Source organism: Ambystoma mexicanum, chromosome 9 (genome assembly GCF_040938575.1).
Source record: "Ambystoma mexicanum isolate Mex_15411 chromosome 9, UKY_AmexF1_1, whole genome shotgun sequence".
In the NCBI taxonomy this organism is placed as follows: Eukaryota; Metazoa; Chordata; class Amphibia; order Caudata; family Ambystomatidae; genus Ambystoma; species Ambystoma mexicanum.
Window position 1 is genome coordinate 594,086,985 of NC_090931.1, and position 24,579 is coordinate 594,111,563.

Here is a 24,579-nt window from a genome sequence, read left to right on the forward strand (position 1 = left end):
CAGTGAGCAGGGAGTCCACGTCTGGTTGCCCCCAGGTAACTTAGGGTGACCAACCCCAAGCTCATTGCAAATATTTCAAAAAAGGTACCTGGACGATGGGCTCATCCTAGCGACATGGAGGGAGATCACAGTCGAGCACACGACGAAGAGCATCCGGCTGCTGACGGAGCTGGGGTTCTTGGTGAACTATGTAAAGTCTTGCTTGGTTTCATCTTAAGAAGTGCTGTTTCTGGGGTCTCGGCTCAACGCAGTGTCGAGCCTGGCGTCTCCGTCGAATTAGAGGATAACGGCCATCCTGGGCAGAGTACAACGGCTGTTGACATCAAGTCCCTGCTCGGCATGATGTTGTCATGCATATGCCTCATTCGGCTGTACAGGCTGCGGATGCGGCCACTGCAAGAGTTCCTCGACGTCTGTTGGATTCAGGTATCTGGAAGCTTGGAGGACAAGAACTCTCTCGACGAGAGTTTCCGTCAGGCGATACGGTGGTGGGGAGTCTGCGATCATCTGTTGGCAGGTGCAGCCTTCCAGACCCCACCTCATCAGCAGACGGTCACAACGGACGCCTCCCTGGAAGGATGGGGCACGCAAACCAGAAGTCTCCACGCAAGAGGCCTGTGGCTGCCGGAGGAGAAGTCTTTGCATATCAATGTCCTGGAGCTGCGGGCAGTGTTTTGGGCCCTCAAGTCTTTCCTTCCGTCCCTCAAGGGCAAGGTGATACGGTCTTCACGGAGACCACCACCACCACTACAATCTTCTACATCCAGAAGCAGGGGGGGGAGGGCACCACATCCTGAGCGCTCTCGAGAGAGAGGCGCAGGACTTATGGCACTGGGCCGTTGCCGAGGGGGATGTTCCTCGTCCCGTTTCAACTGGCAAGAGTGAAGAACACCATCGCCGACTCCCTCAGCAGGGATCTGCGCTCTTGCCACGAGTGGGAGCTTCGGCAGGACCAAGTGGATCTCCTGTTCCGATGATGGTGCAATCCCCACATCAATCTATTTGCGACGGCGACGAACACCAAGTGCCGGAGGTTCGCCAGCAGGTTTCCCCAGCCAGGGCGCATGGAGGACGCATTCTCATTCCCCTGTGTGCGTTCCCTCGGTTTCCGTTGCTTCTTCGACTAGTCGATCAACTCAGACGGTCCTGGTGCAGGATGATCCTCGTCGCACCGGCGTGGCCGAGACAGATATGGTACCGGACCTTCTGAACTTGTCAGCGTCCCCTCCAGTCAAGCTTCCGGTGGCCGCAGATCTTCTTGCCAGAGAAGGTGGTGCGATCCTGCACCACGACCCAGGGTCACTGAACTTGCAGTCCTGGCTCCTGCAGCGCTACAGTTTGGAGGATACGATATCCCGGCAGACTGTAAGGAGGTGCTTGCCAAGACCATGGCTTCGTCTACACTGAAATGCTACGGATATGCGTGGAAGAGGTTCGCCGTCTGGTGCCGTGCACAGAAGATCGACCCTCTACGGATTACGGCTCTACCGGTGCTGCCGTATTTGCTGTCGCTAGCCAAAGCAGGGCTGGCTCATTCTTCCGTCAAGGTTCATATGGCGGCTATCTCCCGCTACACCAGAACTCCGGGGCGGTCGTCGTTATGGTCACACTGCCTGGTCAAGGAGTTCATCAGAGGACTTTTCTGTTCGTACCCACAGGTGAAGGCTCTGGCCCGGTGTGGGAGCTCAATGTGGTGCTGACTTGGCTCATGGGTCCTCCGTTCGAGCCTATGCATTCGACACCACTGAAATTGTTGTCGTGGAAAACAGCGTTTCTTGTGGCCATCACCTCTGCATGACGAGTGGAAGAGATCCAGGCCCTTTCTTGTAACCCACCTTACTTGACATTCCACGAGACAAGGGTGGTGCTTCGGACGCACCCCTCCTTCATGCCCAAGGTGCCGTTGGACTTTCATCTCAACAAACTCTTGGTGTTACCCGTTTTCTTCCCGGCGCCTTTGTCACCGGCTGAGAGGACTTTGTACTCGCTGGATGTGGCTAGAGCGCTGAAGTCTTATGTGGACTGCACAACACGTTTTCGTAAGACGTCACAACTGTTTGTGAGCTTTGGCCCTGTCAACCAAGGGAAGGCCCTCTCCAAGGCTTCCATTTCCAGGTGGCTCTCTGACTGCCTCACCTATTTGTCATCGGTTGGCAAACCGACCGTTGCCTGGCTGTCGAGTGCCCATTCAACCAGAGCGATCGCTGCTACTACTGCGTTCCTGTCTGGTGTGCCCCTGCTGGCCATCTACAGGGCTGCTACGTGGAGGTCGACGCACACCTTCACGAAGTTCTACTGCGTCGACCAGGTTTCGAGGGAGGAGTCCAGAGTTGGCCAAGCAGTGCTGCGCAACCTGTTCGCTTGGAGATGAGCCTCGTGAGGAGGTAAGAGATGCTTGATGTTGAAATGCTTAATGTTGAGCCTTGCCACCTCCCGTGTTCCCGTGTTTGTGCATGTGTGTACCGCTATGTATTCGTTATTCATGAGCATGTGTATCCATGCCAGACTCCATGCTGGAGAAGGAACAAGTTACTTACCTGTAACTGTTGTTCTCCAGCATGGGTCTGGCATGGATTCACATGCGAACCCTCCCGTCTACCCCTCTGCAGCTCTTCTCTTGGTCCTACTGCCACTTTACGTGCTACCATATCTGAAGATGGCTGCCAGAGGAGGGGCTTAGGCAGAGGGCATTTATTGGCTGGGTATAGTATGACCTAGAGACCAGTGATTGGTTGTTAGGAGAAAGACAGTTCAGAAGTAAAACTGAAACTGATTTTGTCTTTTACCGAGGATTTGGCTGACTGGGAATATTTATGAGCATGTGCATCCATGCCAGACCCATGCTGGAGAACAACAGTTACCAGTAAGTAACAGGTTCCTTTTTTCGCGGACCCTAAGGACGAGGCTCAGATGTTCCTACACTGTCTGGATGTTAGGCGAGCTCTAAAATGTTGCCTTTGATAGAACCAAGAGCTTCCACAAATCTGAGTCTCTCTTTGTCACCTTTGGCGGGTCAAGGCCAGGATATCCGGCTTCTAAGGCCTCCATAGCAAGGTGGATGGTTTCAGCCATTAAGGAGGACTATGAGGGGCAGCACAAGTCACTTCCAGCAAATATGCATGCACATGCTATCATAGCCTAGGCCACCGCAGTCGCGTTCCAGAGGTATGTTCCATGGCTTGGGCCACTTCTTCGGCCTTCTGCAAGCACTGCTGTCTGGATACCAGCTTCAAATCAGATGCTGTGTTCGGACTGGCAGTGTTAAGGAACTTGTTTTCTTAAGGAGGGTCACCTCTCCACCATGGGGCTACATTCAGTTGTAATCGCCCATGTAGTATGGAGCAAAGGGGACGGGACGTAGGAGTAATTACTTACTCACCGTAGTGACTAACATACTCCTAGTCCCACCACCCTCCCCCCAATACAATTGGTGTCATTAGGCAATGGTAATATTGTTGACACGTCAATGGGGACTGAGGAGTGGCACTGTTGGGTAGAGTCAGGAGCGCATGTTCCCAGAGCCGCGCCCCAGTGTGCCTCTTAATTTAAAGGGGGAAGAAGATTTTTTTTCTGCTGAAAAAGTTTGTCTCCCATCCCTAGCGAAGGACGCCCATGCAGTATGGAAGAAATGGGACTATGGAATAGGAGTATGTTGGTCACTATGATGAGTCATTTATAATTTTCGCTCCCACCTAGGTCGTGGAGTGCTTGGAAGTGACTGAAAGGCAACACATTGGTAATATATAAAAAACAGAGAAGAAAAACAGTGCATGCTATGCCAGTGCAAGAACTTCATCTAGGAAAACATTCTAATTGTTTATTTCTGAAGACATTCTTCAGATTATTGCTTACATCAAATTCTTTTACTTTTTTACTTGAAATGCTGTTTGCATTTTATCTTTGTAGGATTAATTTGCCGTGCTTTGCCGAGAGGAAGCCCACATGCTGAACTCAAAGAAAGGACAGTTCTGGCTGGTTCCATAATGCATGGTAAGCAGAAATGTTATGCAAACTTCCCTCCTGTGACTTGATGTATAATTGCTACCTTCTTTTCATCCACTTTGTGTAACCCACGTGGATCGATATAATTTAGACTATTTCAATTGTCATTTTGTACAAAATCGTTATGTTACTGTTACGCTTTTTAATGTTTGAAAATGTGAACCCACTTTTCTCTGTTTCTTAGGTACGCCGAGGGCAACACCAGAGAGCTTTGAAGAAGGTTTGAAATATTCAAAGCAAATCAAACTAGAGTCTCCTCCCATGCGGACATTTGAAGGAGCCATAACAAAAGGCAAACCATACGATGGCGTTACCACCATTAAGGAAATGGGACGTTCGATTCATGAGATCCCACGGCAAGAGCTACTGGGACAAGAGAATCGTAAAACGCCTGAAATAGTCCAGCCCAGGCAGGTGATGGAAGGCTCAATTTCGCAGGTAACATTTGCGTTCCTTTTTCACTTTGATGAGGTACAGCTCAGCAGCATACAGACATATTTAGTTTCACAATAATGGGCTGTCTTTGGAAGCTGTTTCTTAGAAATAATGATGTGCCGCTGTTCAAGGCCCAAGGTTTTGTTGTGGTTTTCTTATTGAGTGGATTTTCCTTCTTGAGTGAAATTCTCACCACTTTTTGAGTCCCCCAGCGTTTTTGCTGGACTATTGGATTTTTTGACTGATTCTCCGGAGTGAGTGTTAACCTTTTCCTACACTCAACTCATTCTTTTATTCTAACCATTGGAACTCTTCTTACATCTTTTTGGTACTTTTGGTTAAGCTGTCCTCCATGTTTTCTGGCTTTCACTTTCTGTGCAGTGTTGCTGGAAGCTCCTTGACTTCCCGATTTATTTTACCTGCGTTAACTCATGTTACCAAGGTAAGGGGACACCCTTTTGTCCCTACTCTTTTATGTTGAGATCAGCACACCCCATCCTATGTGGAATGCTGAGGGGAAATATTATCTCCCTTTCTCATGGTTGCAGTAACTTTTAGTTATTGTTACAAGTTCATCTGACAGGCTGGTGGCAGTGTAACTGTTTGCATGACTTTTTGTGGGCTTTTACAGCAGGCTGTCTTCCCAGCTGCGGTAGGGGGCACAGGGGTCACCTTTTGCCTAAAAATGTGACTGTAATTGTGTTTGCCCTGTTCATGGTGGCTTGTTTTTACTTGAGACTTCTTCTACCTGCCTAGATGGGGGTGGTGAGGGGTGGGGTCTTTGGAAGGCTTCCCTTGGAAATCCCGCCAAGGCGCTCCGAGTGCCTGAAAGGACAAGAAGTGGGGGAGGTGACCAAAGCTCCCCTGGTCTTTGTCCTGCAGTGTGCCTGCCTCGAACCAATTGCAACTGGATGGCTGGCTATCCCCCTTGGACAGCCACCCCCCAGATTTGCATGAAAGGCTTGTCTGGTGATTGGTGGGCTCAGCCAGTTTTCTTGCATAAAAGTTGAGGGTCCTTGAGCTGAACATGGGAGTCTACCACTGGTCTGAAGATCCGAAGAGGACTTCATAGACTAACATCCCAGCAACGTCTAAGCGCTCGCCAGAGCTGTTGAGTGACCGCTTAAAACCTGACATTGAGAAAAAAAAAATCTGCGACCCTGCCGGGCTGCATACTCCCAAATACTCTTGGGATCTGGGCCATTTTGCTGTGCAACTTCTTATGGCGCGCAGTACTGGCTGAAAATTTGTGGGCATCCTTTTGGGCCTGCAGTAACTATTTTCCGCTCCTACGTTTACCCTCAGCTTTGTCTGACCCGAAGTCTGTGAAGGGCTCCAACACACCAGTGCTGTGAAGTCCCACTGCTCGAATGAATCAGTCTGTTCCCTCCAAAGTTCCTTCTTTAGCCGGCCAGGCCAAGAAACCCGAACCGGGGACAGCTGTAGCCTCACTTTGGGGACAGTCCTGCTGCACCAAGTTCTTCATTGACAACGTACTGTCAAATGTTAAAGGTATTTGTACCGTGCACCGTCACCAACGGAGTTGGTCCCCAGGCGCTCTGGCGGATCTGCAAATGAGAAGGTGGGATGGGTTAGTAGGTGAAGCGGGAGTAGGATAGTGAGAGGAGTGGTGTTCTGTTGGCGGCTTCAACTCGGTGTACACCGGGTGCTGAGCTTCGGTGCTAGTGTTGGATCGATGTCAGTCCTCGTGTGCTGTGGGTGTTTCTTTTGTGTTGTTGCGAAGTGCGTGCGGGTTGTTGTGCGAGAGATAGTTGTGTGAGATTTTTGAATGAGATAAGTCTGGAGAAATGCTGAGTTTTTTTGTTAGTCGGTTGTATGAAGTTTAACAGAAGTTCTGAAATCTGTCCGAGTGTGGCACTCGCCAATCCTCCTAATCTCATCAGGGTGGGCAAAGGGGTTACACCTGGCAGGGTTTGGTTTGTGTCGGGCGCTCCCTGTGCTGTTCTAACATGCTCTGTAAGTGTTTTGATTGCTCCCCGCCGTTCTATTCTAACCAGCTCTGTTGGTGTTCTATTGCTGATGGATTGATTAATGTGGGTTGGGTGTCTATTCTCCTCCTTGGATGCTGGGGCTGGTGTAGTGGACTCCTCTCACACTTTCTGTCTAATGTGATTGCTGGTTTGGATATTGTACGTCCGGGGGGAGTGGTGTTGGGGCTGGTGCAGTGGACTCCTCTCAAACTTTCTATCTAATGCATCTGCCTGTTTCGATATGGTACTTCCGGGGGGAGTGGATGAGTCATTTAGGGCTTTCGTCTGGGTCTGAGTATGTGATCAGTCTCTGGAGACCTCCTTTTGTGGCTATTTCCATGATATCTTATGGTCTGTCGTGTGGTCGGTTCTTTGGGTTCAGTGTTTGTCCATTTTGAGAGTGGCCGAGGTTGGTGTTATTTTAGTAGTCGTTCGGGCGTGCTCAGGTATAGGCTATTGGCGTAGTCTACTTTGGACATGATCAGAGCGATGATGGTAAGTGCTTTGTTGGCGAACGACAAGAACGGTGGGATCCTTTTTGCTGCTCGCAGGAGGAAGAAACATTTCTTGAGTAGAGAGTTTACTTGTGGCTCTAGAGTGAGGTTGTTATCCATCAGGACCCCTGAGGTTTTTTACAGTTGATGATGGTTCTGATGTGGTGCCGAGCTCTCTTGGCCAGGGGATGTAGCTGATGTCTCCTCCCTTTTTTGAAACAATCATTATCTCTATTTTTCGTTGGTTGATTTTGAGGTGGTTGAGGTTCATCCAGTTGAATATCTCACGAAGGTAATTCTCTAGTGTAGTGTTTTCTTCTTGGGTGTCTTGTATGTTGAAGATTGTTTGAGTATCGTCGGCGTAGTTGTAGCATGTGAGGCCGTGTTTTTTTATGAGTTTGATTAATAGGTACATGTAGATGTTGAATAGAAGCGTGGAGAAGGATGATCCTTGTTGTACTCCGCTCGTGGAGTCTCTAGGTTTGGATTTAAAAGGTTTCATCCATACGGTTTTGGTTCTGTTTGTTAGGAAGGATTTGATCCATAGTAGGGTGGTGTCTGTAATCCCTAGTCCTTCTAATCTCTTTATGACGATGTCGAGGTTGACGGTGTCGAAAGCAGCGGACAGATCAAGGAGAATCAGGGTGATACTGTTGTCCGAGTCTGCGTTCATATTTAAGTCATCCCATATTGAGAGGAGAGCTGATTCTGTTCCTCTCATTGGTCTGAAACCAACTTGTGCCTGGTCTTAGTAGGCAGTGCTCTTCTATGAATTCTCGGGTTATTTTGTAGACGTACGTTTCTAGCAGTTTGGCTATGTAGGGTATGTTGGAGATGGGTCTGTAATTGGTTAGGTCCTCTACATTTCCTGTTGTGTCTTTGAGTAGCGGCTTGATGTACGCTGATTTGAAGGCCTCTGGTAGTTTACCTGTTGAGATTGAGAAGTTGATGAGATTCCTGTGGTTTTCCATGGGGGTTCCTTGTTTGAGAATTGTTTTGTATATGTCTGGGGGGGCGCAAGGGAATTCAGGAGAGCCTGCTTTGTTGCTTTGGTTTACCAGTTTGACGAAAGCCTCAACTGATATTTCTGGGAAGCTTCATAGCTTGTTTGGGTGTTCCTTGTCGGTGTCGCTGGGTTCGAGCTGTGATGGCTTGGTCTGTTTTGTATGGTGTTCGATGGAGGTTATTTTGTTTTTGAAGTGGACTCCTAGGTCATTGCAAAGTTTCATTGATGGAATTGGCGTGTTGTTGCAGCCCGGTGCGTTTTTTATTTCGTTTATGATTTTGAAGAGTTCTTTTTGGGCGTTTGGTGCTCTGAAGATTCGGTTGTCGTAATGTTTCCTCTTCGCTTTTTGTATTTCCTTTTTATATGAGCGGATCTGTTGCAGGAATTTCAATTTGTTTGCAGTGGTGCTGTTGGTCCTCCATTCAGATTCTAGTTTTCGTTTTTTTCTTTTAATGGCGTTGAGTAGTGGGGTGAACCATTTGCTGTTCTCTTGCGTGATGGGGTGAAGGGCTTTTCTTTGGCAATGTCGTCTAGGGTTGTTGCGATCCAGGTGTGGAGTAGGGCAACTTCTTTTGTCTAGGTCTGCTTCTTACATGGTTGATGCTTGTGGTTTGCTGAGTTCTAGGAGCTCAGTTAGGTTGGAGTTTTTTATGGTTCTCCAATTTCTTTTCAACATGATCTGTGGTTTTTCTTGTTGCTTTTTTGTCGGTGCGGCCGTTGTGATTATGAATGGAATGATGAGGTGGTCGCTCCCGAGTATTTGAATTGCGGGTGCCGTGGTGATGAGATCCTTGTTGGCGAAGATTGCGTCAAGTGTGTCCCCTGCTGAGTGTTTGCTCCTTTGACTAGTTGTTGTAGGTCCATGGCTGCTAGTTGGGCAGCCAAGGTTAAGGATTTTTGCGTGGTTGTGGTTTCTTCGTCGAACCAGATGTTGACGTCTCCGAAGATGATCAGACGATTGTACTTGATGGCTACGATGGTGATTGCTTCCGTGAATGCGTCTATAAAAGTCGGATCGTAGGTTGGTGGTCTGTATATCAGTATGAATTTCAGGTGATGTTTGGGGATTTACTGATAGCCGTAGTATTAAGGATTCGCGTTTATCGATGTTTAGTGGATTTTCCAATTCGATGGCCAGTTGTTCCTTGTGGTTGATCGCTAGTCCCCCCCCCCCTCCTTTTGGATTTCCTGTTTGCTTGGGTGCATTTGAAGACTTCAGGCAGGCAGTTGTTGAGGGTGTTCTTGTAGTTGTCGTCTAGCCATGTTTCGGTTACAAATAGGATGTATATGTCTCCTTCTGATAGGAGGTCTTATATTTCAGTTGAATGTTTGGACATTGACCTTGCGTTTATTAAGTTACAGTGGATTCTCTGGGTGTGATTTTGTTTGGTGGTTATTCGTCCAAGTTTGTGGTTGTCTGGTCATGGTGTTTCGCATTGGTGTTGGTAGGATGAAGAACGGCGACGGCTGCTTCTTCATTGAAGCGGTCCAATAGGTTGATAACAGGGCTGATCAGTCGTGGTGTTTCTACTGTGATGCTGCTCGGATGAAGATCAGCGTTGGCTTCTTCATTAAGTCCGATTGTTGGGTCGGAGTTAGCATTGTTGGTTTTCAGGGCTTCGCCGTATTGTGTGGGATGTTGTGGAAATAGATGGTGCCCCTCTGTCCTTGTGATGTAAGGGGTAATGGAGTTGGCGCCCTCGCACTCTACTTGTTGAGTGCTCCCATCTTTATTCCGGGTGTTTTGGGAAAATTCTTTGCATGTCTCGAGGTTTCCGTGTTGAGGTGTCGGTGTTCCGTGGTTGTCGCGAGGTAAGGTGTGAGGTATAAGGATTTTTCTCTTACAGATTTTGTTCTGGTTATGGTTGCGTTAGGCGTGTTTTCTTCCAATGGGGCTGCTTTTTCTGGGTTCTGTCGGTGTTGTGTGTTCGCGTCTCTTGTTGCACGAGCTTGTTCTCTTTCTCTACATCCTTTTCTGGGTCAGGCCATTTTCCAGTTTAAGGTGTAGGCGTAGTAGGGTAGTTGGTCCTCTATGCTGTGTTGTGCAGGCGCAGTGATCTTGGTTTTTCCTTCTCCAGATATGCTGGGGTGCTCTCTGGCTCAGTCTGTCGCTTCTGTCGGTGTGTGTGTTTCCTAAGGGTGCACTGTCAGGGAGGGTTGGGTGTTAAGCGGTCTGGTGGAATGGGACTTGATTAAGCTAGGTAGTGATGGGTTTCCATGATTGTTAGGGAGAATTCTCTGTAAAGGCTAATTTCCCACACCTAGTATGTCCCCCAGCAGCTTTGCTGGATTTTTGGGGTTTATTTTTTTCTCCTCCTAAGAGTGAGACTCTTTTTCTCCCACTCTTAGACATGAATTGAGATATCCTTTGACTTTGTAATGTGTTTTATGGGCTATGGCGTCTTATATCCCATAGGGCTTCATGTGTTTTTGGTATGTGGGTTACACAGCACCCTCCGTGCCGTAACCCGGGGGTGTCGTAGCGACCCCCCAACATAAACTCCATACCCTGGGACTGACTACTGTCTCCCAGGGCATGTAAAGTCACCATTGGCTTTGCTAGTCCCAAATTATGAACAGAAACCAGTACAAACCATCATATTATGGACGTACTGGTCGGGGCTGTTCGAGGGGGCACGTCTCCGTCCCCCCTGATCGAGTTTTGGCTGGTGGCAGTGGATACTACTTTTTATATCCGACCGCGAATATATCTCTATGGGATTTTCCCATTGTTCGAGGCTACCAACTTTAATTATTTAATTCTTATAGCCTTGAACATACTGCCGGTTTATTTATTTAATATTAATTCACGGTTGGTATTTTTTGCCAGAACTCGATTCTAAAATGGCGTTTGTGTTCTCTTCTGTGACTCCAACCCAAGTCGAGCCCTTTGTTCCACTTTTTGGCGGGCTTCTCCACAGAAGCCTCCAAAAGTGGTACCACTTTGTCTGGGTACCACAGGGGGTATGGGAGGGGGTTTAGGCACCCTGGACTGAGTTACCTTGGTAACTCAAGTCGCACTCTTGTGTGATTGGCCCAAGTGGTGAGCCGGCCGGCTCACCACTTAGCATGTTTGATTGACAGCTAGGCTGAGTGAATGGGGGTGTGCTGCATAAAAGCAGGGCTTTGGGGATTGGAACTTCAGAAGTCACCACAGGACCTAAGAATCTGAGGAGGGAGAAGCTGAGCCCGCTTGCAACGACGACACCACCGGTGGAGCCCTGCTGAACCGTCTCACCACTTTTCCCAACGACAGAGGAGATCTCCAGCCCGGAGAGAGTTCTTCCTTCGACTGGTGGGGATAACCAGTCTACCTTCTTTTCGCCTTCCTGGAGCAAGGAAGACGAAAGGTCGCCTTGCCTGTGCCAAGCACCCCGGCAACCGGGATACCACGTTTTCACCACTACCGCAAACCGAAAGGGTAGTACCTTTGTACCGGAGAACTCCGCGGCTGGTTTCTTCCCTGGCAGTGCAACAACCTTCATTCTTCCTCCACAACGAGATCTTCTATCCCTCTGGACGACGCTGCGACTTGCACCCGCTGCCAGGAACAACTGCCCCCGCTGGAGGATCCTCTCCATTTAAGGTACCGTGTTCCGCCTGGCTTCCCTTGCAACCCTTTGAACGGGGTGTATTAAATCCTTGTCTCTCGAACCTGGGTTAGCCTGGGACACCTTAGCTAACTTTTCTGCACTGAACTAAACCTTTTTTCGAACTACCTCCACAAACTTCGAAGACTCTGCAACTGTCTGACCTTGGGCATCTTCCTCCCGGCTCCCTTGAAAGTGGGCCTGGCGCCTAAACTTGCTTGCTCACCAGTAGACTGTGCCTTCCTAAACTTGCTGTGGTTCTTTAAAAAGTGTTTAGTGTGTATGCTTCCATAATTCTGCTTTTCCCTCCCTTTTAATTTAACTTGTTGGAGTGCCATCGAACGTTAAGCGCCGCTCACCTCTGTCTGGAAATAAGTGGTGTTAACTATTACTTGTCCAACAAGTAATCAAGGATGTGCATATGATAATAGTGATTGTGTTTTGAACTTATCTTAACAATTTAGTGCTAGTGTGTTTCATAAGAGTGTGTTAAATAAATAAGTATATACTTTTACACCCAAGCTCTGGTCAGTGTTTGCTTGTGCTTCTGTATTCCTGTACCTATTTTGTATACTCTGTATACTGCCTAACTATACTTGAGGGAAGTCTGACTGCTCAGCCACAGCTACCAAGTGAATCTGTGTGGTACAGACTGCTACCAAGTGGGTTTACTGCCAAACACCTGTAGTCTTAAATCTTTTGCAGTGGTCCCTAAGGGAACTGCACAGGTTTCTGCCTAACACCCCAAGGTTTAACTACCTTCTCTGGGATAAACTACTGTTTGCCAGTACAGCAAAGTGAAATTGACTTTACTTAGCATTGGAACTTTCTAGACCCAGCACACCCCATCTTACAATAGAGTGCTGGAGGGGTTACTTAGTATCCCCTGTGTCTGGATCCTCATGTTACATTTTTATGTTACCCTTTCCTCACTGACTGACTGGTGGTAGTGGTTTTGTTTGAACTACCATGGTATTTATTTACTGCGGGCTGCGTTTGCGGCTCCGGTAAAGCAACCGCAGGATCCATCTTTTTCAAAATGGTGCAGAGCCATCTTTGACAAAAGGACCCCCGGTGGTCTTTTTTCACCAGTTCTTTGTGGAAAGGTCCTTCTAGAGATTTTCTCTGCACGCCAAACCATGTTTCAGCTCTTAGTTCATTTCCCCTTTGGCGGGATTCAGGAGTGAAGCCCGCCTCTGGCTCGAGAGTGTCTGGAGTAGGCCGGAAGTGAGGGAGGTGCAGAAACTCCCTGTGCTTAGTCTCCTAGGAGACCCAAATGCACTCTGTGATGATTGGCTGGCTGACTGTCGGGCAAGGACAGCCACCCTGCTGGGTGAGTGACAGCTAGGCTGGAATGAATGGGAGAGAACTGAATAAAAGGCGAGTCATTTGGCTTGGAAGGCAGAGTCGACCACTGGACAAAGGAACCGAAGAAGAACTTGAAGAGGACGCCTGCTGCAACTCCTGGACTGTTGGTTTGCCCGGTGAAGCCCTGCTGCAGTGCTGAAACACCAAGTTTGCATCGACCGAGAAGCCCCTGCAAGGATGACTTCTCCCTTTGAGTTGGTGGACCAATCAACTCCAAAGTAAGCCACCTGGACATCCATCTCGGAGTTGTTTGAATTTCCACAGAGTTGCTGCTGGACACTGTATAGCCAGGGAGAGGAACACCAGATTGTTTGCGTTGCTTTTAAGATGGCCTAGAGCTTTTGGAAGATCCTCTGGACTCTCAAGAAGCAGGACTGACCAAGCCTGAGCCCCCTCAACCGAGTGCTGGACCCCAGAAGCAAGGACAGTGCACCTCAACAGCCAGGAACCGTGTTGTTGCTATTTGTGGTAGACGCAAGGAGCTGAAACGCGAAACAGCCACTGAAAGTGAAGTTTGCCGTTTGCTAGTTTTGACCGTGCCAGTGCGTTGCAGGAGTCCCCCGATGTCCTCCCTCTTGTCCCCACGACTGAGTCCCAGGAACAGTGAGATCTGCAGAGCTGCACAGGAACAGAAGTCATCAGCTGCATCTTTTTCTTCATTGCTAAGGTACTGTAAAAAAGGTCTAAGAGCTTACCTCTTGCTGTAGAAGTGCTTGTAACTTGTACAACTCACAAGTCTGATCAGCTTGTGGCCCTACATTTGATTCTTCTTTTTGTCAAAGACTCCAAAGAATTTGTGCAAAGACGCTTCCATTTACTTACCAGAAGTGCTTCATCCTATACAAGACTCTTGCCTATTGACATTTTGTTAGCCTATTGAATTGTATGACTCTTCTAAGAGGATCTAGAAGAATAGTTGTGATCTCTGGTGTTCTAATAACCTTTGCTTTTTACCAACTTTTAAAAGTGTTCTGAATGCCAACAGTGAGATATTCATGTCCTCAGCACCCTAATTATTGAAGTCACCTGTGGGTGTAGGTTGTGTCTGTGGGCCATCGCACAAGGGTCTTTACTGATTTAGAAACTAAGAGTGTACAGTATTGAAGTATATTTGTGTGTTACTATTCTATTGCTACCTTCTGAAGAAGGCTTTATATCTGACTGATACATTATTGAATAATTGTTTATGCAAGAAACCTTGAGTGTAAGAGTTTATTTGAATACCTGTAACTGTGGGTCTTTGTGTAACTCCACTACTGCTCACATTTCCCCTCTTGAGGTAAGCCTGGCTGCTCAACACGCTACCAATACTGTGTAGTACAAGCTTATACCAAAAGTTGGGTTGCCTATACCTGTAGTCATAGTTGTCTGTAGTGTTCCCAGAGGATACTGCATTCAAACTTGGCTTAACACTGGCTGTTTGGCTGCAGACCCTAAAGTCCTCCTGCTGCAAAATCATCTTCAATGCTGAGGTACCGTGTTGGCTTGGGTATGTAGTTACCTTAAGTCTCTTAGGATTTCTGTGTAGCTGTGGGGTGTTTTCTGTGATGGGGAGGCCTCTCATCCAGTGCACCCAGTCCCACTGCTAGAATCCTGCTGCAGTGTCTTCTGTGAAGCCCCTGGACCCTCTTCTAACTCAGAAGTAAAGTACTCGCCTGTTTGCCAAGTCTTCCTAAAGAACCATGACTTTTGCTACTTAAGAACCTATCCTGACACTGCCTGTTGGTCACTAGATCCTAGTGGTCCCCCTTCTGCCACTGAGAACTCTCATGCTCCAAGAATAAGGGAAAGACTTTTCATGGATGGGGCCTCTTGCCCACAAAAGAGAACATGTGCTTGAAAAGTACCTACTTGTAAAAGAGTTGGTTGGTAACTGTAACTCTTAAAGGAATGGTTCGGTCAGAAATATTATTGGCCAAAAAGATGGCCAATAATGAAACAAATATCTAAAATATATATATATTTTTAAGTCCCTATGGAAAGTTTTGAGCAAATGAAGCTGAAACTTTAAAATTGCAAGCACTGTAGCATGGCGTTAAAGTCTGTTAATGCTACTTGCACCCTTGCTAGGTTCAGCCATACACTTTGGGAGTGTGCTTCTACAGCGGCTGACTGCATCCCGGAGGGAGAAGAAAGGGATGCGTTCCTGAATATTATACAGGACGGTAAAGACGCTATGTGCGAATCCCTCCAGACAGGCATTGATTCGGCTGACAGTATCAGCAGAGCAATGGCGGCAAGTACATCAACCAGGAGATTTGCTTGGTTGAGAAAGTCGGGTTTTGCCCCAGTTGTGCAAGCCAGGCTCTTGAACATGCCATTCGATGGCTCTTCTTTGTTCGGGAAAAAGGCGGATGACAGTTTAGAGAAACTGCAAACTTCAAAAGCAGCAGCAAAATCCCTAGGAGCTGCAATCCGTCCGACTCCTTTTCGTCCCACAGGAACCTTTGCGAGGGGCAAGTCCTTTTGCTTCTACTCCGCATTTGGAAGAGGTAGAGGACGACCGGCTCAAAGGGGTCAAAGAAGAACTACCCGAGGTGGACGGGGTAGATATTCAAAAGCCGCAGCAACAGCAGGTGCCTCTTTACCATCGGCATCTGCATCAGCCGCCCCAAAACCACTCTGAGGACTCCCCTCACAGGACACCTGTAGGAGGCAGGTTGACTTAACATCTGGCGGTATGGCAGGCTATCACGTCAGATGCTTGGGCATTGGAAACAGTTGCCCAAGATTACTGCCTGCCTTTCCTACGCATACCTCAGAGTCATCCACCGGGGATCAGCTCTCAGAAAGCTCCAGATCCGCTCCTCTTGCAGGAAATTTTGGACCTGCTAGAGAAAGGTGCCATAGAACCGGTACCTGTAGCGGAGAGGAACAAGGGCTGGTACTCCCCTTACTTTCTCATTCCGAAGAAAGACGGAGGACTGAGACCCATCTTGGACTTGCGAGAATTGAACAAATTCCTCAGAAAAGACAAATTCAAGATGGTCACTCTTTCTCAGATCCTCCAGGCCCTTCATTTCCAGGACTGGTTGGTATCTCTGGACCTTCAGGACGCTTATTTCCTTGTGCCTATCCATCTCAAACACAGGAAATACCTGAGGTTCGCAATTGGCAACTCTCACTATCAATTTCGAGTGCTGCCATTTGGGCTGACCTCCGCCCCGAGGGTCTTCACCAAGTTAATGTCGGTAGTGTCTGCAAGTCTAAGGAGGGAAGGGATTCACGTCTACCCCTACCTGGACGATTGGCTGATCAGGGCTGTTTCTCCGGAACAAGCTCAGATCCAGCTAAATCACGTGTGCCACTTCCTTCACAGACTGGGCTTCTCCCTCAATTTAAAGAAGTCACAAATGATACCATCGCAGAGACTCCAGTTCATAGGAGCGATCCTGGATACTTCGCTGGGAAAAGCCTCGCCACCAGAGGTGAGGGCTCAAGATATTCTACAGATGGTTACCAAGTTCCAGCATGCCCAACGTCTCCCAGCCTTCGACTTTTTGAGGTTGCTAGGCCTCATGGCATCCTGCATTTTCCTAGTGCCAGAGGCTCGCCTGAGAAAGATCCCTCCAGTGGGCACTGAGGACTCAGTGGTCACAATTCTCAGGGAGAATGACAGATCTTCAGGTTCCCGGCAGGGTGGCTCGAGACCTTCAGTGGTGGGCCTGTCAGGAGAACATTCTGAAAGGAGAACAGTTTTGGCAACCCTGGCCGGAGATAACAGTAGTCACGGATGCCTCACTCAAGGGGTGGGGAGCCCACGCCAACGACTTGACCATCAGCGGTCGTTGGTCTCCATCGGAGTCCAGACTACACATCAACCTGTTAGAGCTGAGAGCCATCAGACTTGCGCTGAAGGCGTTCCTGCCAGCTGTACAAGGGAAGAACGTCCTGATAATGACGGACAACACAGTGGCCATGCATTACCTCAACAAAAGAGGAGGCGTAGGATCACTACCCCTGTGCAGAGAGGTGATGCAGCTCTGGTTTTGGGCAATCCAAGAAGGAATCTCTCTATCGGCAGTTCACCTAGCCGGAGAGAAGAACTTGACAGCGGACGCTCTGAGCAGGCAGAACACAGTCTCCCACGAGTGGAAGCTAGCTCAGGAAGTCCTTCAAGAGATCTTCGCCCTTTGGGGAACCCCTCAGGTAGATCTGTTCGCCACCAGCCTAAACAGGAAATGCAACCTGTTCTGCTCAAGGGAATTTCCCCCGAGAGGAGCTCTGGGAGACGCGTTCATAGTGGACTGGGAGTTTCCGCTTCTGTACGCGTTCCCACCGGTCCCTGTCATTCCTCAAATGATCAGGAGGTTGAGAAGATTCCGGCGAACCATGATCCTAATTGCCCCGGATTGGGCCAGGAGAACGTGGTACCCGGACCTTCTAGACTTGTCCATCTGCCCTCCAATTCGACTTCCACTCAGAGAGAACCTACTCTCACAGAAGGGAGGTCAGGTTCTCCATCCAGACATCAAAACCCTCAACCTTCACGCTTGGCTTCTGAAAGGCTGAGGTACAAGGATTGGGACCTCCCTGCTGATGTTATGGAGGTGTTGCTTTCGGCAAGGAGGCCACCAACAAAGTCTTTATACCGCTGCCGTTGGAACAGATTTTGCAGCTGGTGTAGAGAAGAGAATATCGACCCTTTTTCATGTGGTACACCAATGGTTTTGTCCTTCCTACTATATTTGGCAAATTCAGGCCTTCAAATTGGCACCATTAAGGGCTATCTCGCAGCGCTATCCATCTTTAAGCGTACTGTGGAAGAACCATCCTATTTCAAATTACCCTTGGTAATACAGTTTCTAAAGGGGTTAACCAATGTTTATCCCCCAAGACCATTCCAAGTTCCCCTATGGGATTTAAACTTAGTACTAACTTTCCTGATGGGTACACCTTTCGAACCTCTCCATTCTTGTTCGTTAAGATTCCTTACCCTTAAAACTGTTTTATTAATAGCACTTACATCTGCCAGAAGGGTGAGCGAATTACAAGCTCTTTCTTGTAAACCCCCTCATACAATCTTTCACAAAGACAAAGTTGTCCTGCAAGTGAAGCCTAATTTCCTCCCAAAGGTGGTTTCTGAATTCCATATCACTCAGAAGATTACCCTACCATCTTTCTATCCTCCTCCTCACCCGGGGAAAGAGGAAGAGAGGTTACACAGGCTAGACCCTAGGAGGGCTTTAAGTTTTTACATTAGTAGACTAGCCAGGATAAGAAAGGCAGACCAGCTGTTTGTAGGTTACACAGGTCACAAGCTGGGGTTACCAATAACTAAGCAGACCATTTCCAGATGGATCATTCTAGCCATTCTGGAATGTTATAAACTGGCAGGGAAAGAGCCCCCTCAAAACCTTAGGGCTCATTCGACCAGAGGTATTGCAGCTTCATCGGCCCTCAAAAGAGGCGTGCCGGTTAAAGACATATGTGCGGCCGCTACATGGTCGTCTGTCCATACCTTTACACGTTTTTACAATCTGGATTCCTCCTCCAGTCAAGAGACTAGGTTTGGAAGGGCTGTACTGCATTCTATTCATCAATAGAAGACAGCGTGAAGTCAGTACTCCCTCCTCCGAATATAGAATACTGCTATGGGAGCCTATTGTCATGATCTCTGCTTCCAAAAGGTCAGGGTTTTCCCAACTCCCTTGGAAGCAGATCCATAACCCAGGTTCCGAGTGCCAACCAGTCCCAATTGGGACCTTTTGGACCCAGTCCTGGCGCCAGTGGCACCAGGCTCATAAATATGCCCAGTCCCAGCGCTGGAAGCGCCGGGCTCATAATGCTTGGGTGGACTTACCTTCAGCAGACCATGCTGCTTACTTGCCTGCCAGTTGAGCCTCTGATCCTCTTCTGTTTGGAACTACTTTTCCTGTTGGGTGGGGCTGGAGCCACTCCCTAGATTCAGAACACTGGAACTCTTCTGGAAGGCAGGAACTCTTTTCTTACCAGGAACTCTTTTCTTACTTGGGCGTGGCTGTGGAAGGAGACATCTAAGCACTACAGGAGGCTATTTAAACCACACCCGGTGGATGAATCTTGCTTTGCGTTATTCTGCAACCTCTGCAGCAGAACGCTCATCGTGTCTTCTGCATCCGGTCCTGGGCCTAAGGAAAAAGGCTTACCATCCTGAATCCAGTCTTCAGCAACACCTATTAAGACGAGAAAGAACAGGTTAGCATTCCGGCATCTGAAAGGCAAAGGCTTACCATCCTGAATCCAGTCTTCAGCAACACCTATAAAGACAAGAAAGAACAGGTTAGCATTCCGGCATCTGAAAGGCAAAGGCTTACCTACTCTTCGTGCGCTCCGGAGGTCTTCACACTGCATTCCGGCATCTGAAAGACAAAAGTTTACCAACTCTTCGCACGCTCCGGAGGCCTTCGGCGCTGCATCCCGCATCTGAAAGACAAAACAAGGTGCGTTTAAAGACATTGGGGAACTTTAATACTCACGTGCCATTACTCCTTTCCACATCTAATCCAGTGGGTATTCCGGCACCCTGCAGCCGCTCCGAACTCGTACCTGCAAAATAAAAAGACAGTTAGAGCGCATAGTGAAGCAGGCAACAAGCGCTTACTTACGTGCTTCCAGGCGCTTCTATTCATCACACGGGCTCCATCTTCAACTCACTTCAGCCCGTCATCCGCCATCGCCGGAACCCTGCAAAACAAGAGACATCATTACTAAAGACTTTAAAGACATTTGAATGACTCGAAACTTACCGTTCGTGCAGTAAACGACGGACAGCAGTCCTCTGAAGTCAAGAGGCCTGCGCTACCTATCCAGTGAAGAAACTGGTTACAGCACCCTGCCCCGAGGCAGATGGAGAGCTCGGCATTCACTTACCTAAGGTGAGAGCGTTAACCTTTGGGGGTCTACAGGAGAGGAGAAGAGGAAAGAGATGGGGACACCCCAATAACCCCAGTTCATTAACCCCATATTTTCTATCTGCAGACATCTTACTCTACACGTCAGGCATACAGTGCACAGAGGTCCAGCCCAAAGAGCCAACCGGGTGCTACACATCACCTTTGAAGATACGGTAGTCGCCCAGTCAAGACCGGCGCCTCTGCGAGAATCAGGTGAGCGTTACACCTATCTAAGATGAGGAATACGTCGGAGGACACAATCCCTTCGAAGAACAAGTTACTTCTTACCTTGTAACGTTCTTTCGACGGGATGTTCCGCAGACGTATTCCTCATCGACCCTCCCATCCATCCCCGCAGTTCTACTTCCCTTGTTGTTGCAGCTTACGCTCCTTCAGGGTGATTAGTTAGTCCAGAAAGTATTATTGTGGGCTACAAAACGGAACTGAGCAACGGACGCTGCGCGCGGCCTTTATAGGCAGGATGACGTCGACACGGCGGCTGTCGAAGGACATCGACTCGGAGGACGTCGACGCGCAGCGCCCTCTAGAGAAAAAATTTTCCGAGGCCAGCAGAGCTGGAAGGAGATATCTAAGATGAGGAATACGTCGGAGGAACATCCCGTCGAAAGAACGTTACAAGGTAAGAAGTAACTTGTTCTTCTGCTCTGAGAGCAGTGGGAAGCCTGTTCCATAGTTTAGCAGCTATATATGGGAAGCCTAGCCCGCCTGCTTTAGCCCAATTGGTGTGGGGGGGTGACCAAAGGTTAGAGTAGACGGTGCCTGTGGGACGTGTGGAGGTAACTCTAGTAATGGTTTCTGACAGGTCTGAAGGGGCTGTGAGTGAGAGGCATTTATGTGTGCGTAAGGATTTTGAAAGTAATGCAGTCTTTTAAAGGGAGCCAGCGGGCTGCTTGTCTTGCATGGGAGATATGGTCCCTTTTCGGAATGTTCAGTGCTGCTCTTATAGTGTTATTTTGGGTGATTTGGAGTCTAAGTTTCTGGCTTGGGTACCGGCAAGCAGGGCTTTGCATTAGTCGAGTTTGGCCCCTATGGTAGCTCTGGCTATTGAGAGACAGTTCAGCTTGGAGAGGTAGGGTTTTATGGCATTGATGAGTTTGATGGTGTGTGCCGATGCGGGAGTGATGGCGCTGACCTGTCTTGTCATGGAGAGTGTAGCGTCAATGTGGGCCCCTAGAGTCTTTACTGACATGGAGACTGGTATGATTGTGCTGTCAATGCTGAAGTTGGAGTATAGATTATCTAGTTTGGCTAGCGTGGCTTTTTTATTTTTACCTAAAATGATAATCTCAATCTTTCCTCCATTGAGGCAGAGGCCATTGGCCGCCATCTATGCTTGGATAGTGAGTAGATTCTGTGTAGTGCTTTCGCATCTTGTTTGTAAGAGCTGGTTAGTGTTTGGAGTACTTGAGCTTCGTCAGCGTAATTAGTATACGTTATGACTAGTGTGTCAAGTTTGTCGAAGAGGAGCTTCGTAAACACATTTTACACTGGGGGCTGTGCAACATCCTTGTGGGACTCTGCAATGAATGGTGTTGGCGGCTGCAATGGCTAGGACCGAGAATACTTTCATTGCTCTTCCTTCAAGGAAGGAGGTGATCCAGGATGCTGCTTTTTTGGAGAAATTGGCTGAGTGAGTGAGGTGTGCGGTGAGGGTTTTGTGATCTACAAGATCGAAGGCCGCAGAGAGGTCAAGTAGTAGGAGGAGTGCTGGCTTACCTTTATCCATGATCTGAGTGATCTGGTTTAGAAGATCTACCAGTGCAGTTTCTGTGCCATGCCTTTTGCGGAAGCCTGATTGTCTTTTTCCTATGATGGAGTTGGTTTCAAGATAGTGTTGGTTCTGGGTGTGGGCTGCTTTGGCCAGAATTTTAAGCAAGAAGGCGACAGTGGTTATGGGCCGGTAGTTATTAGGCTGGGCGGGGTCTAGAGTGTTTTTTTAAAGAAGGGGCGTCCCCAAGCTTCTTTGAGGCTGGCTGGGACGATACCTGATTTAAAAGATACGTTGATGAAGGCCGTAAGAAGAGGGACGAGCGTATTGGCACAGTCCTTGATGAGCTTAGGTGGGCATATGTCTCCTTTACCCATGGATGGTTTAAGGTGTTTAAGGAGGTTGATGACTTCTGTTTGCATGATATCTCTGAAAGAGAATAGGTTGGGTGGGCTTGAGTACGTGGGGATATTTGCAGAGGCAAGCGTTGGTGAGGCAGTGCTTTGTAGTGATCCTGGATTTTCTTTTGTAAGAGGTACATTTTGTTGAGCATGGCGGATTGTATGCTTGCACACCAGGCCTGATTGGGAGTTGGCATTTGTAATCTGGGCATTGAAAGAATTGGATTTAGCTAAGGTGATGGCATTTTTGTACTGGAGGGAAATTTTGTTAAAGCTCTCCTTGGTGCTATTGCAAGGGTTAGTCTTCCAAATGTTGAGGGCTTTGCATTTGCTTGAGTGTAGGGCTTGTAGTTCTTCAGTGAACCAAGAGTTGATATGCAATGATTTTTTTTCCTTTTTACGTTCAAGTGGGGCAATGGAGTTTATAGCTTTAGTGAGGGTGTCTTTATAAATTTCTGCTCGGATGTTGGGGGTCATTGGAGAACGTGGGTGATAGTTCAGGGACCTCCAGGTAAGGGCCTAGGTTGCCCTTATTGAGTTTTCTTGAGCTTCTGACTAGGGCCTGTGGGGCATGTGAGAGAATATTAGTGGTGGGGGCAGTGGGTATTGTGAATTGGACACAATTGTGGTTGGTCCAAGGGTATGTGGTGTTAGAAGTTATGGTGGCGGAACAGTTGTGGTCAGTGACCCAGTCAAGGGTGCAGCCTTCTGAATGGGTAGGACTGGTGACTTTTTGAGTGAAGCCGAAGTCATTTAGATCTTTAGCAAGAGTGGCAGCAGCTTTGTCTTTGGGGTCGTTGAACCCAAGATTAAGGTCGCCGAGAAGTAAGGTCTTGGTGGTGCTTTTAATATTGTCGCTAAGTAGGTGGGTGAAGTGTCCCTGGATGTCGGAGGGGAGTCCTGTCGGTCGGTATAGTATATGAATGTTGATGTTGCTATTGGGTGACAGGGAAAGTTTGGCAGATAGAAGGGCGGTTATTTAGCCTAATGGATAGGTTTTCCTTTGAGATAAGAGCTACTCCACCTCCTATTTGAGAAGGCCTGTCTTGTCTAAGGATGGAATAGCCTGGAGGAAGGCCAGGGCAATGGCAGGGCCAGAAGCCTCATTTTGCCAGGTTTCGGTGATCGCCAGTAGGTCAAGGTTGTTAGTGGTTAGTAGATCATGTATTTCTAGGGCATGTGCAGAAAGGTAGCGAACATTGAGGAGGGCGCATTTGAGGTGTGGTGTTTGTGGGTTTGTCTTTAATGGGGAGTATAGAAAGGGGCTGTCGTGGAAGTGGAGGGAAGCATGTTGGTGGTGTGAGTGTATTCAGGAGTAGTGATGACCTGGGGGTTGGGGGCACTGATTTGGGGACATGGAAGTGGGTGAGGTCGGAGGGGTGTTTTAGGTTTGTGCAGGTGCATAGTCTGTGATTCCTGGAGTTGATGGTGGTTGGTAGGCAGGTCAGTTGTATAGGTAGGATGCAGCTCCCAAGTCTATAGACTCTACTGCCTATATTAGGCGGACACAACAATGATAGGGCAGGTACTGTGAATGCGTGAGGGTAATCAGGAGCGGCCATGGGAGTAGAGTATACGCGGACAAGGGAGAGTTCCGTGGAGTGATTGAGTTGTGATGACCATGCACAGGGGTGAAGATAGAGGGGGTGGCTGGGAGGAGAGTGGCTAAGGTATGGAGAAAGGCAGTTGCCAACATAAGGAGGGTGGTGTCCTGTTGGAGAGGTAGGGCGGGTGTTGGGGGAGTGGGAGTGACCCTGGGTGGTATGGTGGTGTGGGTCAGGGAGCGGGCATTTGCCGGGGCAGCAGGGTATAAGGCGATGATGAGATGGTGTAAACGGCACAGAGCAGGGTGCAGTTAATTGTTGTCAAATGTTGTAAAAAGCTGTGGTTGGACAGTATGCATTGGTAGCAAGAAACGGCAGTAATAGTGGGCAAAATGCAAGCAGTGACACTGGGCAATACAGTAGTAGTTACAGTGCAACAATGGAGGCAGTTCAGAACAAGCGTGATACTAGAGTATATAAGCATTTAGAGAAGAACGAATCACAGCGCGAGAACCGCGTGGCTGGACGTATGCTAGTTTGACTTTGCTACAGATCAGGTGAGGAGGGGAGTGCTTGAGACAGGATGTAGATAGTTTGGCAGGGCCAGCGGACATACCCGGTAAAGTAGGCTATTCCAAATTTGGTAGAATTCACACAATACTAAAGAAAACAGTAAGAAATCACATTGGCTGAGTTAACAGCAGGTATCAGTCATGCCGGTCAGCAAGCTAGTGTTAACAAGACTTGCCGTTAGCCTGTCCAGAATAAATCTGTATTAGGGTGTTGCCTACCTAGAATAACTTTAAGTCAGTCAGTAAAGTTTACTTTCCTTGTGCTACCTAACCCAGAGTCTGTGGTTCTAACTGTCCCTTACATCAGCCACTTGTATAGTTGGGAAAGATCTAACATGGATTCCTAGTGAGGTTGAAAACATATATGGGTTTTACTTGCCTTGAGTTAGCTGTGTGCCATCTGAAAAGAAGTTATTAGAGTTGCTGCTTATCTCAACCTTTGTTTCACTGATCTCAAAAGCACCTTTAATTGAATATTACATCCTTAGGTTTTACTCACCAAGTATAACTGTGTGTTATCACAAAAGTAGTTATAGGCTTTTTACTGTTCCTGGAATAAGTGTGCCACCATT

General features: G+C 48.2%; 1 protein-coding gene across 7 annotated transcripts in view; it reads left to right on the top strand.

The window, feature by feature from the left end:
• Positions 1-24,579, top strand: part of NCOR1 (nuclear receptor corepressor 1) — a 2,268,409-nt gene that overhangs the window by 1,369,142 nt on the left and 874,688 nt on the right. For all 7 annotated transcript variants that reach the window (XM_069615218.1, XM_069615220.1, XM_069615222.1 and 4 more), the window contains 2 exons: positions 3,907-3,990; positions 4,187-4,440. In XM_069615218.1, the coding sequence (XP_069471319.1) occupies positions 3,907-3,990; positions 4,187-4,440 (338 nt within the window). The remainder of the gene's footprint in view (positions 1-3,906; positions 3,991-4,186; positions 4,441-24,579) is intronic.